Raw genomic sequence first — 19,663 nt, 5'->3', positions numbered from 1 at the left:
AAAAAAAAAAAAGATAAGTGGAAGTTGGGGAAAACAGAAATGAAATAAATTACTAAGTGGATTTTAATATATCAATGGAAAAATCCTATATCCAATTGGAGGTGGGAAATTAGGGATTCAGGCTTCGTGAGAAACCTGGACTCTCTCTAAGTAGAAAGGAAAGTACTCATTACTTCTTCATTCTGGTATCAGTGTCCTTTATGAATGCACACCAAAAAGAGAACATGGATCTTCATACACGTACACAAACACTCGCCAACACACAGAGGTCTCAGTGCTGGAGCTTGAACCCAGAGGATCTTGTGTACCAAGCAAGTCCACTGAGCTGTGGCCCCAGCCAGAACACAATTCTGTGATGAAATGGAGTACCAAGTAGCTAGGAGTACAGAAGCCACAGCTGCACCAGATGTGAGTGAATAACACCTAAAAGCTCACTTAGCCAACAGCTTACAAAATACAGTCTCCAGAGAAAAACAGCTAAAGCTATCATTTCAATATTACTTTACCATGGGATACGATGACGACTTCTCAACAGATGAATCATTGTTCTTATGAGTGATTAAAACACATTTAATCACAGGCAAATCTTGATTGGTAATAGTCTCAAATATCATTATGGAGAAAATAGCTGTAAAACAAAATTAAAATAAGGATGTTGATACATGCACACCTTAAAAAGAAAATATTTTATCTTAGCACAAAGTGATAAAATATAACCAGGGGAAACTGACCAACATAAAAGCATGTAGGAAGTATAATTTTGTGAAAGCAAGTCTACCTTAAATCAGAATAGAAGTATGGAAAGCAGGGAGGTTCAACAGAATCAACTGCACTGATGGCAATGTTTCGTACCCGTGCTGTCTGATATAGCAGGCTCTTAAGCTTTTGAAATGAGGTTAGCGTGACTGAGAAACTGATTATTTGTATACAAGCTGTTCTTTTTTTCTTTTCTTTTCTTTTCTTTCTTTTTTTTTTTTTTTTTTTGGTACTGGAGATTGAACCCAGAGATGCTTTACCACTGAGCTGCATCCCAAAGTCCTTTTTATTTTTTTATTTTGAGACAGAGCCTCACTAAACTGCTGAGGTCAGCCTTGAACTTGCGATTGCCCTCCACAGCCTCCCTAACTAACTGGGATTACAGGTGTACACCACTGCACCGGGCCTACTCTTTTTTCTTTATGGATGCTCATAGAGTCTTTTCTTTATAACCATTGCACTAAAATTTTCAAAATATTGTGCCTTGTTGAAAGTCTATTTTCATTGGCTGCCCTGGGTACTCAGCTGGCCTTTTCAATCTAGAAACTCATAATCCTCTGTTAAGAGTTTTTTTCTAATTAGTTCTCTAGTTCCTTCTCTCCCCTTCACTTTCTGTTCTCCTTTTACTGTATCTGGATGTTTTTCCCAAACAGCCATCAATTCTTGGCAATCTGCTCACATACAAGAATGAAGCACAAAGTGCCTATTGCAAGCTCTGTGCACATGATGTGGCCTGTTGCCTGATCATCTCTGGAGGTTGGGTACTTTCTCATGAGCTGATCAGATTTTCCAGAGAAGATGTCTTTCTCTTGCCTGCTGCTCATATGCTGGGAACTGATGCTGGCAGTTTACACTCTGGAGTCCAGCAGTAGAGAGCAGGCTGCTTTAACGCTATCAATTTTTGTTGTTGTTGTTGTTTGGTTTTGGTGCTGGGATTGAACCCAGAGCCTCAGCATGTTAAACAAGTGCTCTACCACCAAGCTACATCCCCAGTCCAAAGCTCTCAAATTTTACTTTCTTCTTTATTCCTATATTCTTTATATGTTTATATCTTTGTTTTCGATGTTTTTAGAACTTCATTGCAGTATAATTGACAAAAACTACAAATATTTTAGCATACTTTGTGACATTTTGATGTATACATACATTGTAAAGTGAATACCACAATCCAGCTAACTTATCCAGCAGCTCACAAACTTATCATCTTTTTTGAGATCTACCATCTTAGCAAATATATGTTGTATCTTTAAAGACATCTTTTGAATGGCTTATTTGGTAGAGGCAGTAGGTAAATATGGGTTCAACCATCTTTCTTCCTTGTAATCTGAGACAATCTCAGAGAATTGAAGAACTTTTCCTGTGGCACTCTTTAGTGTTCTTTTTCTCTCTCTCCTCTTTATTTTTAAAATTTTAGTTGTAGATGGACATTATACCTTTATTTATTTGTTTACTTTTATGTGGTGCTGAGGATTGAACCCAGTGCCTCACATGTGTTAGGCAAGTATCTACCACCCAGCCACAACTCTAGCCCTCTCTCTCTCCTGGTAAAATCTTTTTTGTTAATATAATTAACATGATAAATTATACACATTAAATATACAATTGGATAAGCATGTGTATATAAAACCATCACCACATTCAAGATGATTTTCACCCCCCCCCAGAGTTCACACATGACCCTTTGTAATCCTACCCTCCCCCAAGCCCAAGCAACCTCTAATTTGTTTTCAGTCATTATATATTAATTTGAATTTCTAGAAGTTCATACAAATGAAATCACACAGTAATTTTTTTTTCTTCACGGGGAGAGGGATTTTGCTTCCTTCACTCTGTGAAGGAATTTGTCCAAAATTGATGGCTGAGTAGAAATCCATTATGTAGATATTGTACAATATTTTAATCTACTCACCTATTAACAAACAATTGGGCTATTTCCCCCATTTTTGCTCTTACAATGAAAGTTGCAGTGAACATTGGTGTAAAAGTGTTGGTATGAAATATATTCTTTCAATCCTCTTAGGTAAATATCAAGGAGTTGATATGTCTAGGTCATATGATAGGTATATGCGGAACTTTTAAAGAAAGTGCCAAATTGTTTTCAAAGAGATTATATCCTTCTATATTCCCACTAGTAGCATATGGGAATTCCAGTTGTGTCACATCCTCACCAATATTTTGTGTATGAGACTTTAATATAAGCCATTCTAATAGCTGTGCTGCCTCACTGCGGTTTCAATTTGCATTATCCTACTGGCTAATAATTTTAAGCATTTTTTCAGTTGCTTCTGTGACATACCTTAACTTCTTTGGTGGTGTGTCTATTCCCATTTTTGCCCAAATCAAATCTTTTTTAATGTGGTTATTTTGTTTTTAATCTAGGTTTTTTAAATTGACAAAAATTATATATATTCATGGAGGACAATGATGTTTTGACATAGTGATGTACTGTGGATTGATTTAAATCAAACAGGTTAACGCATCCATCACTTTACATACTTATTTTTCTATGGGTAAAGAACATTTAAAATCCACTTTCTTAGAAATTTTCAAAATACAATGTGTGTTTTTTGTTTTTGTTTAAGAGATTGGCTCATGTGAGGCAGACGTGGTGAAGAACTCTACAACTTGGGAAAACTGAGACAGGATAATTTAGAAAAAGACCTGGGGATTAACTCAGTGGTAGAGTGCTCCTGGATTCAATCTCCAGTACCAAGGAGGTAGAGGAGTGTGTGTGTTTGGCTCTTGCTATGTTGCCCAGGCTGGCATCAAACTCCTGAACCCAAGTGATTCTCTCCTGCCTCAATGTCCTTATAGCTGGGACTACAGGAGTACACCACCATGTCCAGCTAATGTGTTTGTGTTTTTGTTTGTTTTGTTTTGTTTGGGGTACCAGGGATTAAACTCAAGGGCAGCCAACCACCAAGCCACATCCCTAGCCCTATTTTGTATTTTATTTAGAGATAGGGTCTCACTGATTTGCTTAGAGCCTTGCTTTTGCTGAGACTGGCTCTGAACTCGCGATCCTCCTGCCTCAGTCTAAAGGGGCGCTGAGATTACAGGCATAGGTCACCACGTGTTTTTTATTTAGGCTCTAATGTGTTTTTTAATATGAACATTTTGACATGTATTTATTTTTATTTATTTTTTCACCTATCTATGAAACTAAAAAAATTAGGAATACCCACAATGGCTCAGAAAAGAGAAAATACATCATCAAATCAAATGCTGACATTTTATTTTATACATTATTATTAACTATAGTCACCATGCTATACAATAAATCTCCAGAGTGTATTCCTCCAGTCCAACTGAACTTTGTACTCTCTATGATTGAGTTTTGATAGCCCCCCTACACACACACACACCCTGAGGTGCTGGGGATGGAACCCAGAATCTTGCACATGCTAAGCAAATATTCAACCACTGAATTACACCTTCAGTCCAGGAATTTTTTCCTTAAAATATTCTGAACATAAGCCTTTACTAGATATGTAATTGGAGAATATTTTCTGCTAGTCTGTGACTTGTTCATATTTAAATTTTTTTTTTTAATTTTTTATGTGGTGCTGGGGATTGAACACAGTGTGCCTTCCACATGCGAGACAAGCACTCTACCACTGAGCTACAACCTCAGCCCCCTGTGGCTTGTTTTTTGAAGAACAGAAATTATTAATTTTAAAGATCTATCCATTTTTCTTTTATAAAACATGCTTTTGGTTTTGTAGCTAAAAAAATCTGTCAATCTGAAATCAGAAGTGTTTTCTTCTACAAATTATATAGTTTTAGGTTTTAAATTGTTTTCTTACATTTACATTTTAGTTTTACATTTAAGTCTATGATCCATTTTGAGTTAACTTTTTATCCAGTGTGACATATGGATCAATTTGTTTTACATATGAATATATTTAGATACGAATATCCAATTGTTCCAGCACCATTTATGTGTGTTGAAATACTATGGCTGTTCCACTGAATTATATTTGTATCTTTGTAAAAAATACTGATTGTATATTTCTGGTCTGTTTCTGGAATCACTATACTGTTCTAATAATCTATTTATCTGGATGCTAATTCCACATTGTTTTCATTAATGTTCATTTATTTTTTTAAAAAAAACTTGAAATTAAATGCTATAAATTCTTTATCTGTGTTCTTTTCAAAGTAGTGTTGGATATTCTAGGTCTTTTATATTTCCATGTGAATTTTAGAATCAGCATGTCAATTTCTACAAAAAGATCAACAGGGATTTTGACAGGGTTTTCACTGAATGTCTAAAATTATTTGGGCAAATTGATATTTTAACAACATCAAATCTTGCAATACATAAATAGGGCAGAGTACATCTCTCCTTTTACGTAGGTCTTCCTAAATTTCTCTTAGCAATGTTGGGTAGTTTTCAGTATGTGGATCTCACCCACTTTCATCTCTGTTTCATATTTTTGGATGTTATTTTGGTATTTTCCACCTAAATTTCTGCTTGTTGGTTGCTAGCATATAAAAAAGACAATTGATTTTTCCACACTGATCTTACATCCTGCAAACTTACAGAACTCACTAGTTAGTTGCAGTCACTTTTTTGTAGGTTCCATAGAACTTTCTGCATAGATGATCTTGTCATCTGTAAATACAGACAGTTTTACTTCTTCCTTTCCAATGTGGATGCTTCCCATTTATTTTCCTTGCCTTTTTACACTGGCTAGAATCTTCAGTACAATGTTGAATGAACATAGTGTGGGCATGTTTGTTGCTGACCTTAGGGAAAAATATTTATTCATTTTAGCAGTAAGGATGATCATTAGCTATTTTCATAAACACCCTTAATTAGTTTGAAGAGGATTGCTTCTGTTCCTAGTATTTCTTCTGTATCTGCTGAGATGATGATATAGATTTGGTTCTGCTCTGTTGTTTCTTAGTGGTTTTTTCTTTCTTTCTTTCTTTTTTAGTCTGTGAATATGATAAAATACATTGATTGATTTTCAAATGTTAACCAACCTTGCATTCCTAGGATAAATACTAGTTGAACCTGATGTACCATCTTTTTTATATTGTTGAACTCAATTTATTAAATATTACTAAGAATTTCTGTATTGAGTTCATGACAGATATTGATCTGTGTTCTTTCTTTAATATCTTTAACTTTAGTATCAAAGTAATGCTGGCACCATGGAATGAGTTAAGGAATATTAACCTCTATTCAATTTTCTGTAAGAATGTCAAAGGAGTTTTACTTTCCCATATGTTTAGTGGATTCTCCAAGGACAGCAATTGCTCCAGTAATTTTCACTGCAGGAAAATTTTAAACTACAAATTCAATTAGTTAATTATAACAATATTTAAGTAATCCATTTTTCTTGAACGAGCTTTGGTGGTGTGTCTTGCAAGGAATTTTTCCCCATCAAATCAAAGTTGTCAAAGAAAGGGCATAAAGTTTTTGTTTTGTTTTGGTTTTTCATTGCTGGGGATTAAACCCAGGGCTGCCTGTATGTTAGGTAAGGGCTCTACCACTGAGCCTCTCATATTATTGTCTAGTCCCTCATATTACTTTTTCTATCTATAGATTCTATAGTGTGTTGCTTCTCTCATTCTGGATATATGCAATTTGTGTCTTTGCTCTTTTTTTCCTGGTTGCTTTAGTTAGACGTTTATCAATTTAATTGACCTTTTATTGTTCTTGTTTGCATTGATTTTCTCTATTTTTTTTCCTTTTCATTGATTTTCACTCTGATTATGATTATTTTATTACTTTTGCTTTTATGGGATAATTTGTTATTTTCCTTTTGTGTCTCATGGTTGAATTTGATGTTATTTATTTGAGATCCTCATTCCTTGCTAATATAATACATAGCAATATAGCATTATAGTTCAGTGCTTTAACTAATAATAATTTAATAATTAACTATTTAATAATAATATAATATAAATTTCTGTTTAAGTACTGCTTTAGAGGCCTCCCACAAATTCTGATATACAGTATTTTCATTTTGATTCGCTGCAAAATACATTTTAATTTATTTTTTGATCTCTTTTATGATCCATAGATTTTTCAAAATTTTTTAGTTGTAAGTAGACACAATACCTTTATTTATTTATTTTTATGTGATGCTGAGGATCAAACCCAGTGCCTCACATGTGCTAGGCAAGCACTCTACTGCTGAGCCACAACCCCAGCCTATGACCCATAGATTTTTTTAGAAGTATGTTATTTGGTTTCCCAATATTTGGGGACCATTTTATTATAATTCCAGATTATCTATTTTAAATTTCTAATTTAATAACATTGTTTCCAGAAGATATACTTTGTATGTCTTGAATCTTTAAGAATTTGTTGAAACTTGTTTTATAGTTTTGAACGTGTTCTATCTTGGTATGCATATTATGTACACTTAAAAAAAAACATACATTCAGTATTGGGGTTGTGGCTCAGTGGCAGAGTGCTTGCCCAGCATGTGTAAAACACTGGGTTCAATTCTCAGCACCTCATATAAATAAATAAAACAAAGGTCCATCAACAACTAAAAAAATAAAAATAAAAAAAAAATTTTAAAAACTATGCTTTCAACTGTTGTTGAATAAAATGTTCTATAAATGTGATTATATCAAGTTGGTTGATAGTGTTATTCAAGCCTTCTATATCTTACTGGTCTCTTTTTCCTTGTTCTATTAATTAATTATTGAAGGAGGAGTGCAGAATTCTTTGAATATAATTGGAATTTGTCCTTTTCTCCTTCACAGTTCAATTAGATTTTGTTCCAGCTTTGTTATCAGATGCATTAATGTTTAGAATTCTCATGTTAATTTGATGGATCAGGTCTTTCAGCATTGTAAAATGATTGTCTTTGCTCTGAAAAATACTTTTTTGGAGGGGTGGGTACTAGGGATTGAACTCAGGTGCCCTCAACCACTGAGCCACATCCCCAGACCTATTTTTTTTTTTTTTTTTTATTTGGAGACAGGGTCTCACTGAGTTTCTTAGAACCTTGCTGTTACTGAGGCTGACTTTGATCCTGTCTCAGCCTCCCAAAGCAGTGTGATCACAGGCACGTGCCACCACACCCGGCCAAAATATACTTTGATACAATTATAGCCCCACTCACTCTTTCAATAAGTGTTAAAAGAATTTTTTCCTGTCCTTTTACTTTTAATCTATTTTGGATTGATTTCATTCATGTAGCATATAGTTTGGTTTTGCTCTTTTTTTTTTTAACCAAATCTGAACAATTTCTGCCTTTTAGCTGTGATATTTAGGTTATTCAAATGTAATCAGATTACTGACATGATTAAATTTAAATCTGTTATTCTCTGTTTTCTATTTGTTCCATCTGTTCAGAATTCCTTTTTCATCTTTTCCTGTCTCTTTTGGGAATAAATGAATTTTTCATAATTCTACTTTATTTCCCTTCTTGAGTTAGTACCTGTGATTTTTTTGTTGCTATTATTTTATTTTTAATTTATTATTTAGGTGTAGATGGACACAACACAATGCCTTTATTTTTATGTTATTATTTTAATAGTTGTTTTAAGGTCTGCAGCATCCATGCCTACCTTAAAGGTCTACTTTTAAATGATATTACACCTTTTCATGCATAACATCAATACATATTTCCATTTAACCCCTTACAGTTTTATGGCATTGTTGTTATGTATTGAACCTCCACAAGTTACAAACATCCACAAGACACTATTATTATTTTTGTTTTAAACAGTCAATAATCCTTTAAAGGAGTTTTTAAAGTCTATATTTAGGGCTGGGGATGTGGCTCAAGCGGTAGCGCGCTCGCCTGCCATGCATGCGACCCGGGTTCGATCCTCAGCACCGCATACCAACAAAGATGTTGTGTCCGCCGAGAACTAAAAAATAAATATTAAAAACTCTCTCTCTCTCTCTCTCTCTCTCTCTCCTCTGTCACTCTCTCTTTAAAAAAATAAAAATAAAAAATAAAAAAATAAAAAATAAAATAAATAAATAAATAAAGTCTATATTTACTCATACAGTTACTATTTCCATTGCTTTTCATTCCTTTGTGTAGATCTAGGTTTTCATCTTGTATTATTTTCCTACTATCTGAAGGTCTGCAATTAACATTTCCTATTATGCAGGTCTGATAATAATTGTGTCTTTCAATATTTGTACATCTGAAAAAGTACTTGTTTCTTCTTCATTTTTAAAAATATTATTTTAGTTGTAGATGGACATAATATCTTTATTTTATTTATTTATTTTTATGTGGTGCTGAGGATCGAACCCAGGGCCTCACACATGGGAGATGAGTGCTCTACTACTGAGCTACAACCCCAGCCCTCTTCTTCATTTTTGAAAGATATATTCCTAGATAAAGAATTCTACACTCACATTATTTTCCCCTTAGTTCTTTAAAGATGTTGCTTCATTGTCTTTTGGCTCACATTGTTTATGACAAGAAGCTGCTGAGTGGATGATCTTTTTTCTCTGGATGGTTTTAAGAATTTCTCTTTATCACTTGAAACAATTTGATTATAATGGACCTTTAGTAGTTTTTTCATAAGTCATGTACCTGGGTTTCATTGGACTTCTTGGAGCTGTGGGTTTATCAGTTTTATTAGACTTGGAAATTTTTCCTCCAAACATTTCTTCTGTCCTCTTTTTCTTTACTCTCCTTCACAATTCTAATTACATTTGACCACCTGAAGTTCTCCTGCAGGTCCATGATTCTTTGTTCATTCTGAATAGTTTCTTATGCTATGCTTTTGAGTTCCCTAATTTTTCCTTCTTCAATACTTTATCTGCTACTAATCATGTCCAGTGTAATTGTAGTTTTCATCTCTAAAAATTCATTTGGGGTAATTTTTTTTATATTTAGTATGTCTCCACTTAACAGATATAGTCTTTGTCTTTCATCAATCTTCAGAAATAAATGAAAGATAGCTATAGAACTAATTTAACACTCTTTTTTGCTAATTACACATTCTATATCATTCCTGAGTCTGTTTTGAATGATTGGTTTTACTCCCTTATTATGGGTTGAAATTTTCTCCTTCTTTGTCTAGTAATTTTAAATTGGATGCTAGACATTGTGAATTTTCCCTAGTGTTCAATGTTTTGGCATTATGCTAATTTTTTTTAACTTTTCTGGTATGCAGTTAAATTTTTTGTGAATATTTTGTTCCCTTCGGGTCCAATTTTGAAGCTTGGTAATGTCTGAACAGAGTACATTTAGTCTAAGGCTAATTTTTCTTCACTGGTGGACTTGATAAAGTAATAACCTCTGTTCTTCAAGATGTTGTTAAGAAATGAAGACAAGCCACAGACCAAAGAAGATATTTCAGAAAACATGTCTGATACAGAATTTGTATCCATAGCACACAAATAATTCTTAAAACCCAACGGTAAGGAGATAAACAACCCAATAAGGATGGGCAATGCCAGAGCAGGGGTTCTAGCTCAGTGGTAGAGCGCTTGCCTAGCATGCTTGAGGCACTGGGTTCAATCCCCAGCACCACATTAAAAAATAAAATAAAGGTATTGTGTCCATCTACAACTATTAAAAATATGTGTGTGTGTGTGTTTAAAATGGGCAGTGCCAGGCATGGTGGTGCATGCCTGTAATTCCAGCGACTAAGGAAGCTGAGGCAGGAGGATTGTAAATTCAAGGCCAGCCTATGCAACTCAGTGAAGCTCTCAATTACTTATCAAGATGCTGTCTCAAAATTAAAAATAAAATGGGCTGGGAATGTAGTTCAGTGGTAAAGCACCTCTGTGTTCAACCCCTGGTACCAAAGAAAAAAAGGGGGGGGGATATTTTAGAAGTTACTTCACCAAGTAAAATATAGAATAACAAGCAAGTTGCTTAACATCATTAGTCACTTGGAAATAAATATCAAAACCACAATGACATATTGTTACACCTTATTAGAATAGGTAAAAACAAAAACAGAAAACTAAATACTACATGCCCACAATGATGTTGAGCAACTGCAACTCTCATACATTCTTGGGGCAAATGAAAATGGCACAAACACTTTTAAAGTCAGTTTGGCAGCTTCTGATAAAGTTAAACATTTGCTTAGCATACAATCCAGCATAAAAACCACTCTTAGTTATTGCCCCAAGAGAAATCAAAACCTAAGCTCACACAAAAACTTGTATTCAGGGCTGGGGACATAATTCAGTTGGTAGAGTGCTTATCTCACATGCACAAGGCCCTGGGTTCAATCCCTGCACCACAAAACAAACACAAACCAAAACAAAACAAAACCCTGTATTCAAATGCTTATAGTTGTTCTACTCATAATTGACAGAAACTGGGAACAAATAAATAACCAGTCAACTGCTTAATAGATAAATGAACCACTGAACATCCATACATTAGAATATGACCCATTAATAGAATGGAAAAACTACCAATATGTCACAATATGGATAAATATCAAAAATTATGCTACGTGAAAGAAACAGAATCAAAAGGCTACATATTATACAATTCCACTCATATAGCTGGGCAAGGTGCCTAAAATCCCACCTATTTGGGGGATTGAGGTGGGAGGATCACTAGAGCCCAGGAATTCAAGACCAGCCTAGGCAATATAGTGAGATCCCATGTTAAAAAAAAAAAAATCCAATTATATTACTTTTTTCTTTTTGGTGCTGAGGATTGTGAGGATTAAACCCAGGAACGCTTAATCACTGAACCATATCCCTAGCCCTATTTTATTTTATTATTTTATTTTGATATCATTAAGTTGCTTAGGCCCCTGCTAAATTGCTGAGGCTGGCTTTGACCTTCCAATCTTCTTGCCTCAGCCACTGGGATGCCATTTGGAAAAAGCAGAAATGATAGCAACAGAAGAGAGACTACTGGTTGGCAGGGTTTGAGGATGGGAAGTTAGGGTTAACTACAAAGTAGCATAAGAGAACTTTTGGGGAGAATGGAAATGTTCTATATCTTGATAATGGTGACCATTACAGGACCAAATAGTTTAAGTAAACTCATAGAATTGTACACTTAAAAAGGCAAAATTTAACTGGGCCTGGAGGCACATTCTTGTAATCCCAGCTATTCAATAGACTTGAGGGGAGGAGGATCACAAGTTCGAGGCCTGCCTGGGAAACTTAGCAAGACTCTATCTTAAAATAAAAAATAAAAAGTGTTGGATGTAGCTCAATAGTAGAGCACCATGATTTCAATACCCAGTACCACAAATAAAAATAAAAAATAATAAAATTTTAAAAGGCAAAATTTACTATATGAAAACCATACTTCAACACATCTTATTTTTAAAAGGGCCAAAGGAGAAAATTTGCCACCATCAATATTAAGGTTCTTTCCAAGAATCCATTTCAAAACCCTAGTGGAAATTCCCAGATTCTAGTTTCAAATCCATTTGGAGCAATAAGGGTGACTGGAATTGTAAAAAAGTTCCTAAACTGGTGTAGTTAAAGGGAAAGGACTGGCAAGGGTGGGGGGGGTGGTTGGCATTAACATAAAATTTCAGGTTAAAGTAAAATCTACTTTCCACTGAAAGAGTTACATACTTAGATGTTACAAAACAGGAGAACGTGAAAACACTTCATTTTCAAGTCAAGTCTTCTTGTGAGGCAAAGAGAATCATGTAAGAGTTGGAGATATGAGTTCTGAGTTCCAAGTACCTCCTCTAAAAGTTTAGCTTTGATAATTTCAAATTTGAGCAAGTTATTTAACCTCTTTGCATCCCATTTTCCTCTTCTGGAAAATGAGAGACAAAGGTCCCATCCGCCCTAGTCATCCACTATGTTCTTCCTCTGTAAGTTCTCACCATCTTCTTGTACCTCTGTGTGAAAAGCTACATATCTGGGTAGCCTCCCAGGAACCTTAAACTCAAATTGAATTCACCTTTTCCTCCTTAAGCCCATTCCCACCTCTACCCTTCTCCCTGAGTTATTATCAACACATCCACTGTCATGGGAACCAGACACTCACAAGACTTCTTTGTTCTCCTTCATGCTCCCACCCCCCACACGTACACACACACACACACACACACACACACACACACACACCTCCTTTCCCTCCCTCCTTCTCCTTCCCTCCCTCTCTCCCTCTCTCTTTTTTCCAACAGGGTCTCACTATGTTGCCCAGCCTATCCTCAAACTCCCAGGCTCCACAGATCTCCTGCTTCAGCCTCCCAAGTAGCTGGGACTACAGGTGCCCACCACCAAGCCCAGCTCCAGAAGCCATATTGACTCCTCCCCAACTTCACTTCCCTCACCCAAGCAACTGCCAAGGCCAATACTTTGACTTCTTAATTATTCTCAAATCTATCCTCAGCTCCCCATCTCTATTACCTTTCATCTAACTAAAGCCTTTGTGGTCCTCCCTGGCCTGGATTACTGCCAACCTCTTGCTGGTCAATCTCCCTGCCCGACATAGGCTGGCTGACCCAGTAACCATCCTTCACAGACAACAGAATTGCCTTTCTAAAACACAACTGCTTTATTTAAAACCCTCCACAACTGACAGCAATGGTTCTTACCCTTTTTGAGTCACAGATACCTTTGAAAATCTGATGAAAACAATTAATCCTCTCTCCAAAAGTAACTAAAAATAACACCCATGTGCATATGCATACATGGGCGAGTAAGGGCATGCACACACACACACAACCCAGGGACCCCTGGAATCCTTCCAGGGGCTCTTGGCCTACATGATAAAGTCCAAACCTTTTACCATATTACCAAAACTTTCTTTACAAATAACACAGGATGTTCAGACAACCCTGATTTTTTTCAAAAGCTGTCTACTGCACAGTTTTTGTTTTTGTTTTGTTTTGTTTGTTTGTTTTAGTTGTGATGGACACAATACCTTTTTGTTATTTACTTGTTTTTATGTGGTGCTGAGGATTGAACCCAGTGTTTCACACATGCTAGGCAAGCACTCTACCACTGAGCCACAACCCCAGTCCACTGCAGTTTTTAAACAATTTTCTATTACAGCTTCACAAATGATAATAAGTGTAATCCTGGAGACTATACATTGTGTCCCAGCAACCCAGAATAGTGTAAAAATTTTCCATCTACTCCATGTCTGTTACCGCTGAACCTTGTTCTTTGCTATCTTTTTTGCAGGGAATGTCCTTACCCCCGATTTTCCCATCAGCTCTCACTGTTCTTTCCAACTATGACCCTGGCATCATCCTCTTGTGAGCTTTGCCTTCTTTTCTCTCTGGATTAGAGGCTAAGTCTCTGTGCATATTTCCAGATTGCACCATGATTTTCCTTCTGTGCATCTGACCTTTTCCCACTGGCACCTCCATTATTAGACTGTGAGCTGAGGGCAGGAACCAATTTGTGGGGTTTTTTTTGTTTGTTCTGTTTTGCAGTTCTGGGGAATTGAACCCAGGGCCTCATGTCCTAAGCAAGTGTCCTACCACTGAGCTACATCCTCAGCCTGCTACACCCTCAGCCAAGTCCTGGGCATGCAGAGTGTTCAAAAGCCTCCAGGGAAGGACTGCAGAGGAAAAGAAGGAGGGAGGGAAATCAAATCCTGCTGATTAACTGCATCCTAATGATTTTTTTAGACTTCACATATTTCTTTCTGCAAAGCACCTGTCTTAACAAGGAATGTTGCCATGCTCTGGTTATTACCTGATGAAGAAGTAAGATATCTCCTTTTTGCAAATGAGGAACTTCAGAACAGAAAAACTGCCAGCCACAGTAAAAAACACGTTTCCTAACTGTGTTGTTAGTCCTAATATATGCATTGCCTCCAAGAACGGAATATTTAACATTGGGAAAGTCGTATCCCAAATATTAAACTTTATAAAAACTAAATTTGGTGAATATCTTACCACCAAAATACAGCATTTGAAAGAAATAATGGCAATGTCTTGCTCTAGATGTAGACTGTAAATCATTCTACAGAGAATTCTTGGCTATCAATTGACTCTATAATGACAGCAGCAAAAAAAAAAAAAAATTCTTACTGTTTAACCTGAAAAATACCAAGAGTTCCTCTTTTAGGATCTTATGCAATTCCTCTAGCCACAAAAGAACAGTGGTTGTGTCCTTTATATTATTTTTATATTTCCTTCACATCTGTTGGTACCCAAAGAACAATATTGCATGAGTCAAATTAACGACCATTGGTGACTTCTACTAAAGTTTTCCTCACTTCAGGACCTCTGAGGATACAACTATGGAAAGCACGGATCAAAAGTAAATCACTGGAGCTGCGATTGTGGCTCAGTGGTAGAGCGCTTGCCTAGCACTCCAGTGAGGCACTGGGTTTGATTTCAGCACCATATAAAAATAATGAATAAATAAATAAAGGTAGTGTGCCTATCTACAATTAAAAAAAAAAAGTAAAACACTTAGGTTTAAGTTCATGGAGCCCCCAAAAGACATAGAAACTTTCTACCATATAACTATGGCTACCTGAGAGGTGGCCAAACTTTTTTTATTTTTTTTTTGGAAGTTTTGGGAAAACTTAAGGTCATAAATTCATCTGATAAAAATCGCTCAGACCAACTGCCTACCATGAGAGTCACAAGGGTATGCTCTTACAGAATGAACAGAGGACACAGCAGAGTAGCAAGATCAAGCTGTAAAGAAAGCTGAGCTGATTTCTAGTCTTCCTTCTTTGAATTCTTACTCCTATTATCTGTAAGGTCCCTTCCAGAAATCAAGAAAAAAAAATGGTAAAAAATGCAATACTCTTGAGATCATTTGCTTTTTTTTTTTTTTTCCCTTCTTTGTCAAATCGAAATCTTTACCCAAAGGTTAGGGTGATTGATGTCTGGTGGGTACTTGGGGAGTCAGCAAGATGGCAATCTTGAACATTTCGTGATAGAAGCTCTTGACACATTTCTTTCTGAGTTTCATTAGAGAATGAAAACAGGAGAGAGAACACAGAACTGCAGACACTACAAAAGTGTATCCATCCTGCGGGCTTCTCCAGGGAGCAGGAAAGCTCTCCCAGAATAAAATGTAGTCACCAAATTTGTTCCAAGAATCATAGAAAATGCTTAGAAAACTGTTTCTTGCTGGGTGTTGTGGTATGTACCATAGTCCCAGCTACTCAGGAGGTTGAATTTGGGGGCCAACTGAGCAACATAACAACATCCCCAACTAAAAAAAAAAAAAAAAAAAAGCAAAAGGTGACCATACATAACTCTGGAACAATCCTTTTTTTCTTTAAATAAAAGAGCATTTTCTTTCCCAGAGGCAAGAAATCAATACAATCTAGCCATATGTAAATAGTTTTAGGAGGTAAAATGCCTAGAATTCCTATTCTGACTTGGCTGAAACTTTCTTCATTGAAGCATGCTATTTTTAATCTATAGATATTTGGTGATCAAAGTAACTGTTGGAATTACTTTACCTCCTCCTTCACCCACTCCAAAACATACAAAAATAACTTTTGAAAGGTTTAACTAACTAAAAGAAAGATTCTTGCTAAAACACTTTTCCTGGGGAAACACAAATACCATGCATTTGCTAAGCAGAATAAACTGGTTATTTATACCAAAGTTCCCCTACCTCCATCTCTTTCATCTTTGTACCCTTTATACCTAGCAGAGAAATAGGTATTCAACAAAGTTTGTTAAGTAAAAATGATTCTTTCCCTAATGCATGCTTTCTCTTTATTTTCCTGATCTGAAGTCTACCCTGGACTTCCATATTTCATATCTGATCACCCGATTATTTTTCATTTAAGTAGGTGATTCAACAACAAATTAAACAACAACAAAAAAAATCTTAGCAGATTACTGTTACTGAGAGTGCTTTTTTATTTATAAAAAGTAGCTCATTCTTTAGTGGATGGCAAGTACTTCCCAGTTAAATGTAAGAGGACAATTGACTGTAGATAGATACAAAGTACCCAAGACAAGTGAATAGCGAATCAAAATCCAAACCTAGATGGCCAGAATCAGAGCTAGACTTGTAGAGTTAGAGGGGACTTTAACAACAAGTCACCAGGTCCAGTCTCCCATCCAATCCAAACCAATCTGTGCCCAGTATCCTTTCCCTCCACCTTCTCCTGATTCATTGCTCCCTGGGCCAGAAGCTAAAACAAGCAAGAAAAGCAAAGGATGACTACTATATAGCTTGTAATCCAAGGCTTTGAATATGAATTTTCTGATACTAATGAAAGAGATAGTATCAGAGCTATTGAAATACTGAAATGCTCCTCTCTTCCTAGTGTCAGTGCATATGCAGATAAGGCCCATTCTCCCAATGCCACAAGACTTTATAGGCATTCATGAAAGGCAGTGCTTACAACATAAAGGGGGGCATAACAATGGCTTCGTTTATATCAACTTCAAAGACAGGCAAATTAGTATCTGGTATTACAAGTCAAATGGTGGCTACCTTTGAGAATAGGAATTGAGAAAGGGTGGAGCTAGAGCTGCTCCATATCTTGACCCCATAGTGGTTATGTGAGTATATTTATATAGGAAAATTAATGGATTTGTACTCAAGATTTGTGCATATTTACTGCATGCCAGTTAAACTTCGTTTATAAAAATCTGGAGAGAAAGAGATACAGAAATTTCTAAGATCTTTCCTAAATATAAAAAAACAATGTGGCTTAAATATGTTCCAAGTATTGATCTTCCATGTGCTCTACCACTGAGCTACAAACCCAGTCCCTTTTAGACCTTTAGAATGTCTTTCATGCTACTGGAAAAGGCACTAATATCATACAAAACAGAAAGTTAACTTTTCGTGTTAGCAGAATCTGAAAAACATACTGTGCTACACATATGAAATGCAAACATTTACCTAGTAAAGATAAATGTTTAAGAAATGTAAAGTTTGGGTTTTTTTTTTCCACTTTTCTCCTTATTTTCTTACTCTATAATTCTTAATTACTTGGGAATAAAACTATTGGAAATATATACTGCATTTCCATACTGCTAATATTTTCTCTATTTACCACAGAGACTTCAAGTTGGAATCTTTCAATTTTGGAGCTGGAGGAGAAGCAGTAGTAAGAGGCTGGGGTGGTGAGCACGGGTCCCAAGGTTGCAGACCTAGGACAGGGAACAGAGCTCCCAGGCTACCAAAACTCTGTCTCGTCAAACCAAATTCGATTCAACCTTCTCATCTTTCCAAACAGAAAACCGACGTGAACCGGATCGGAAAGAGATTTTTTATTTTCAATCACAACTACGCTACCCAGCAGCTTATTTGGGAGGAAGAACTCAAAGTCCTTGAAAATCCCATTAGGGTTTAATCTTGGGGGAAGAAAATGTAGGAAGAAGGGGCGGCTGGCATTTTAATATGTAAATCCTGTTTGCATAATATTTCCAAAGTAACTAGTCGTTGATCCAACCGAAATTAGGTGGGGGTGGGGTTCGTTATTTGGGATGACTCGCTTTGAGAGAGGATGCTGGCGAATTTTCCCATCAGAGTTCACCCCATAAATCAAAACCTCAGAAGAAGAGTTAAAGTCACCCCCCACCCCTGGGCGTCTACAGTATCCAGGACTCAGCCGTGGTCCCGGGCCACCTGGAGCAAAGCTCGCGGCCGCAGACTCACACCGACTGCCCACCGCCAGACCGTGCGGGCCGAGCAGGCGGACGCCGCGGCCCCGGACCCGGCGCCGAGCCTTGGAGAGGCCGCCCGTGGAGTACGGGCCCGCTCAGGACCGCGGCAGTGACCCGAGGAGGGACGTTAGCAAGAGGGAGGAGGACGAGGGGTGGGAAAAGCTGGGGCCGTGGGCAAGTTCTGGGCGAGCCGGGAGGGCGCGAAAGAGAGGAGGGGCGCAGGAGGCGATGGAAGGAGCGAGCGTGGGGAGGAGCGAGGCGGCGGGGCCGGAGGAGGCGCGCGCCCGGGTCCCCAGTGCAGGGTGGGGGCCGAGGGGCCGCACCAGGGACTGCGGGGGTCTGCGAGCAGGCGAGCAGGGCCTTACCGAGCAGCGGCAGCCGGCCGCCGCGGCGCGCCAACGCCGGCATGGCCTCCAGAGCCCGGGGTCCCCAGGCCGCGCCAGCCCAACCCTGCGACGCCGCCCCGAGCGGCGCGCCCCGCGCTGCAGGTGGCTCGCTTAAGGATGCGCGTCACCGACCGCAAATTCCCTCGGACTGGTGCAAAGTGGAAGGGGGGAGGAACCCTCTCCCTAGAGGCAGGGGCTGAGGCGGGAGCGCCGAGGTTGGGCCGAGCGGGTAGCCGGTGCCTGGCGCAGCGCTGCGGCCGAGCCCACGTGCCTGCCGCGGTCCGCAGCCTGCGCTCAGCTGCGCCCGCCCGGGGCTCCCCGATTGCGGCGGGGGAGATAGGGCGCGGTCCTGCCGGGGAAGTTGCCCGGGCTCCGCGACTCTGACTGCTTTCCTGTCCCCAGAAGTCCCCGACCGAGCCCTCTCGTTCGGATTCCGGAACGTGGGGACCTCCCTAGTGGAGCGCGAGGATCTTTGAGACCCCAAGAAGGGTGCTGAATCCGTGCCCCACACTGGCAGCTCTATGGGTCTTATTCCATGCTTGGTAGCTCTTAATTATGAACTGCTTTCCTTTGTCTCCCCCTCCATCTCCTAGGATGCCCAGGACCCCTCCAGCAGTGGGATCTAGAAGAGCACCTCGGTTTCAATTTCAACCAGAACAACTGGGAGGATAACAAACAATACCTATACAACAGGCAGAAGGTTGTGAAACCCACTCCATAGCTCTTGTTCTTTGTCACACAGTATTTAGTGTTGAAAATTATTTTCTTTGCCTAAGGTTGAAGATTGGAAATCTCTGAACACCATTTCGGGTTTTTCCCCCTTAACTAGCCCCTTGTCCTCCGCTTGCTGTCTGAATCCCAGTTTACTTCTTGTATATGACTGGGTCAGATGGTCTATAAAGTCTGTCCCAATTATAGGAATTCCTTGCTCTTGATCATTTTAATCATTTTCTAATAAAGCATGAACACTGACGGTGTTTATTCTTAGCCATACAATTTTTTTCCCTCAGATGGAG

At 38.0% G+C, this 19,663-nt stretch overlaps 1 protein-coding gene across 2 annotated transcripts in view; it reads right to left on the bottom strand.

Moving 5' to 3' along the window:
- Flt3 (fms related receptor tyrosine kinase 3) overlaps positions 1-18,957 on the bottom strand; it is an 83,823-nt gene extending 64,866 nt beyond the window's left edge. The window contains exons 1-2 of one of the 2 annotated variants that reach the window (XM_078016188.1): positions 18,627-18,957; positions 507-628 (exon numbers count right to left, since the gene is read on the bottom strand). In XM_078016188.1, the coding sequence (XP_077872314.1) occupies positions 507-628; positions 18,627-18,669 (165 nt within the window). In that variant the 5' untranslated portion in view covers positions 18,670-18,957. The remainder of the gene's footprint in view (positions 1-506; positions 629-18,626) is intronic. The other variant, XM_078016187.1, reaches the window with a different exon arrangement.
- Between the last annotated feature and the right edge of the window lie 706 nt (positions 18,958-19,663).

This window comes from Ictidomys tridecemlineatus, chromosome 6 (genome assembly GCF_052094955.1).
Source record: "Ictidomys tridecemlineatus isolate mIctTri1 chromosome 6, mIctTri1.hap1, whole genome shotgun sequence".
NCBI classification, from domain to species: Eukaryota; Metazoa; Chordata; class Mammalia; order Rodentia; family Sciuridae; genus Ictidomys; species Ictidomys tridecemlineatus.
This window is presented reverse-complemented; position numbering and strand designations above follow the sequence as displayed.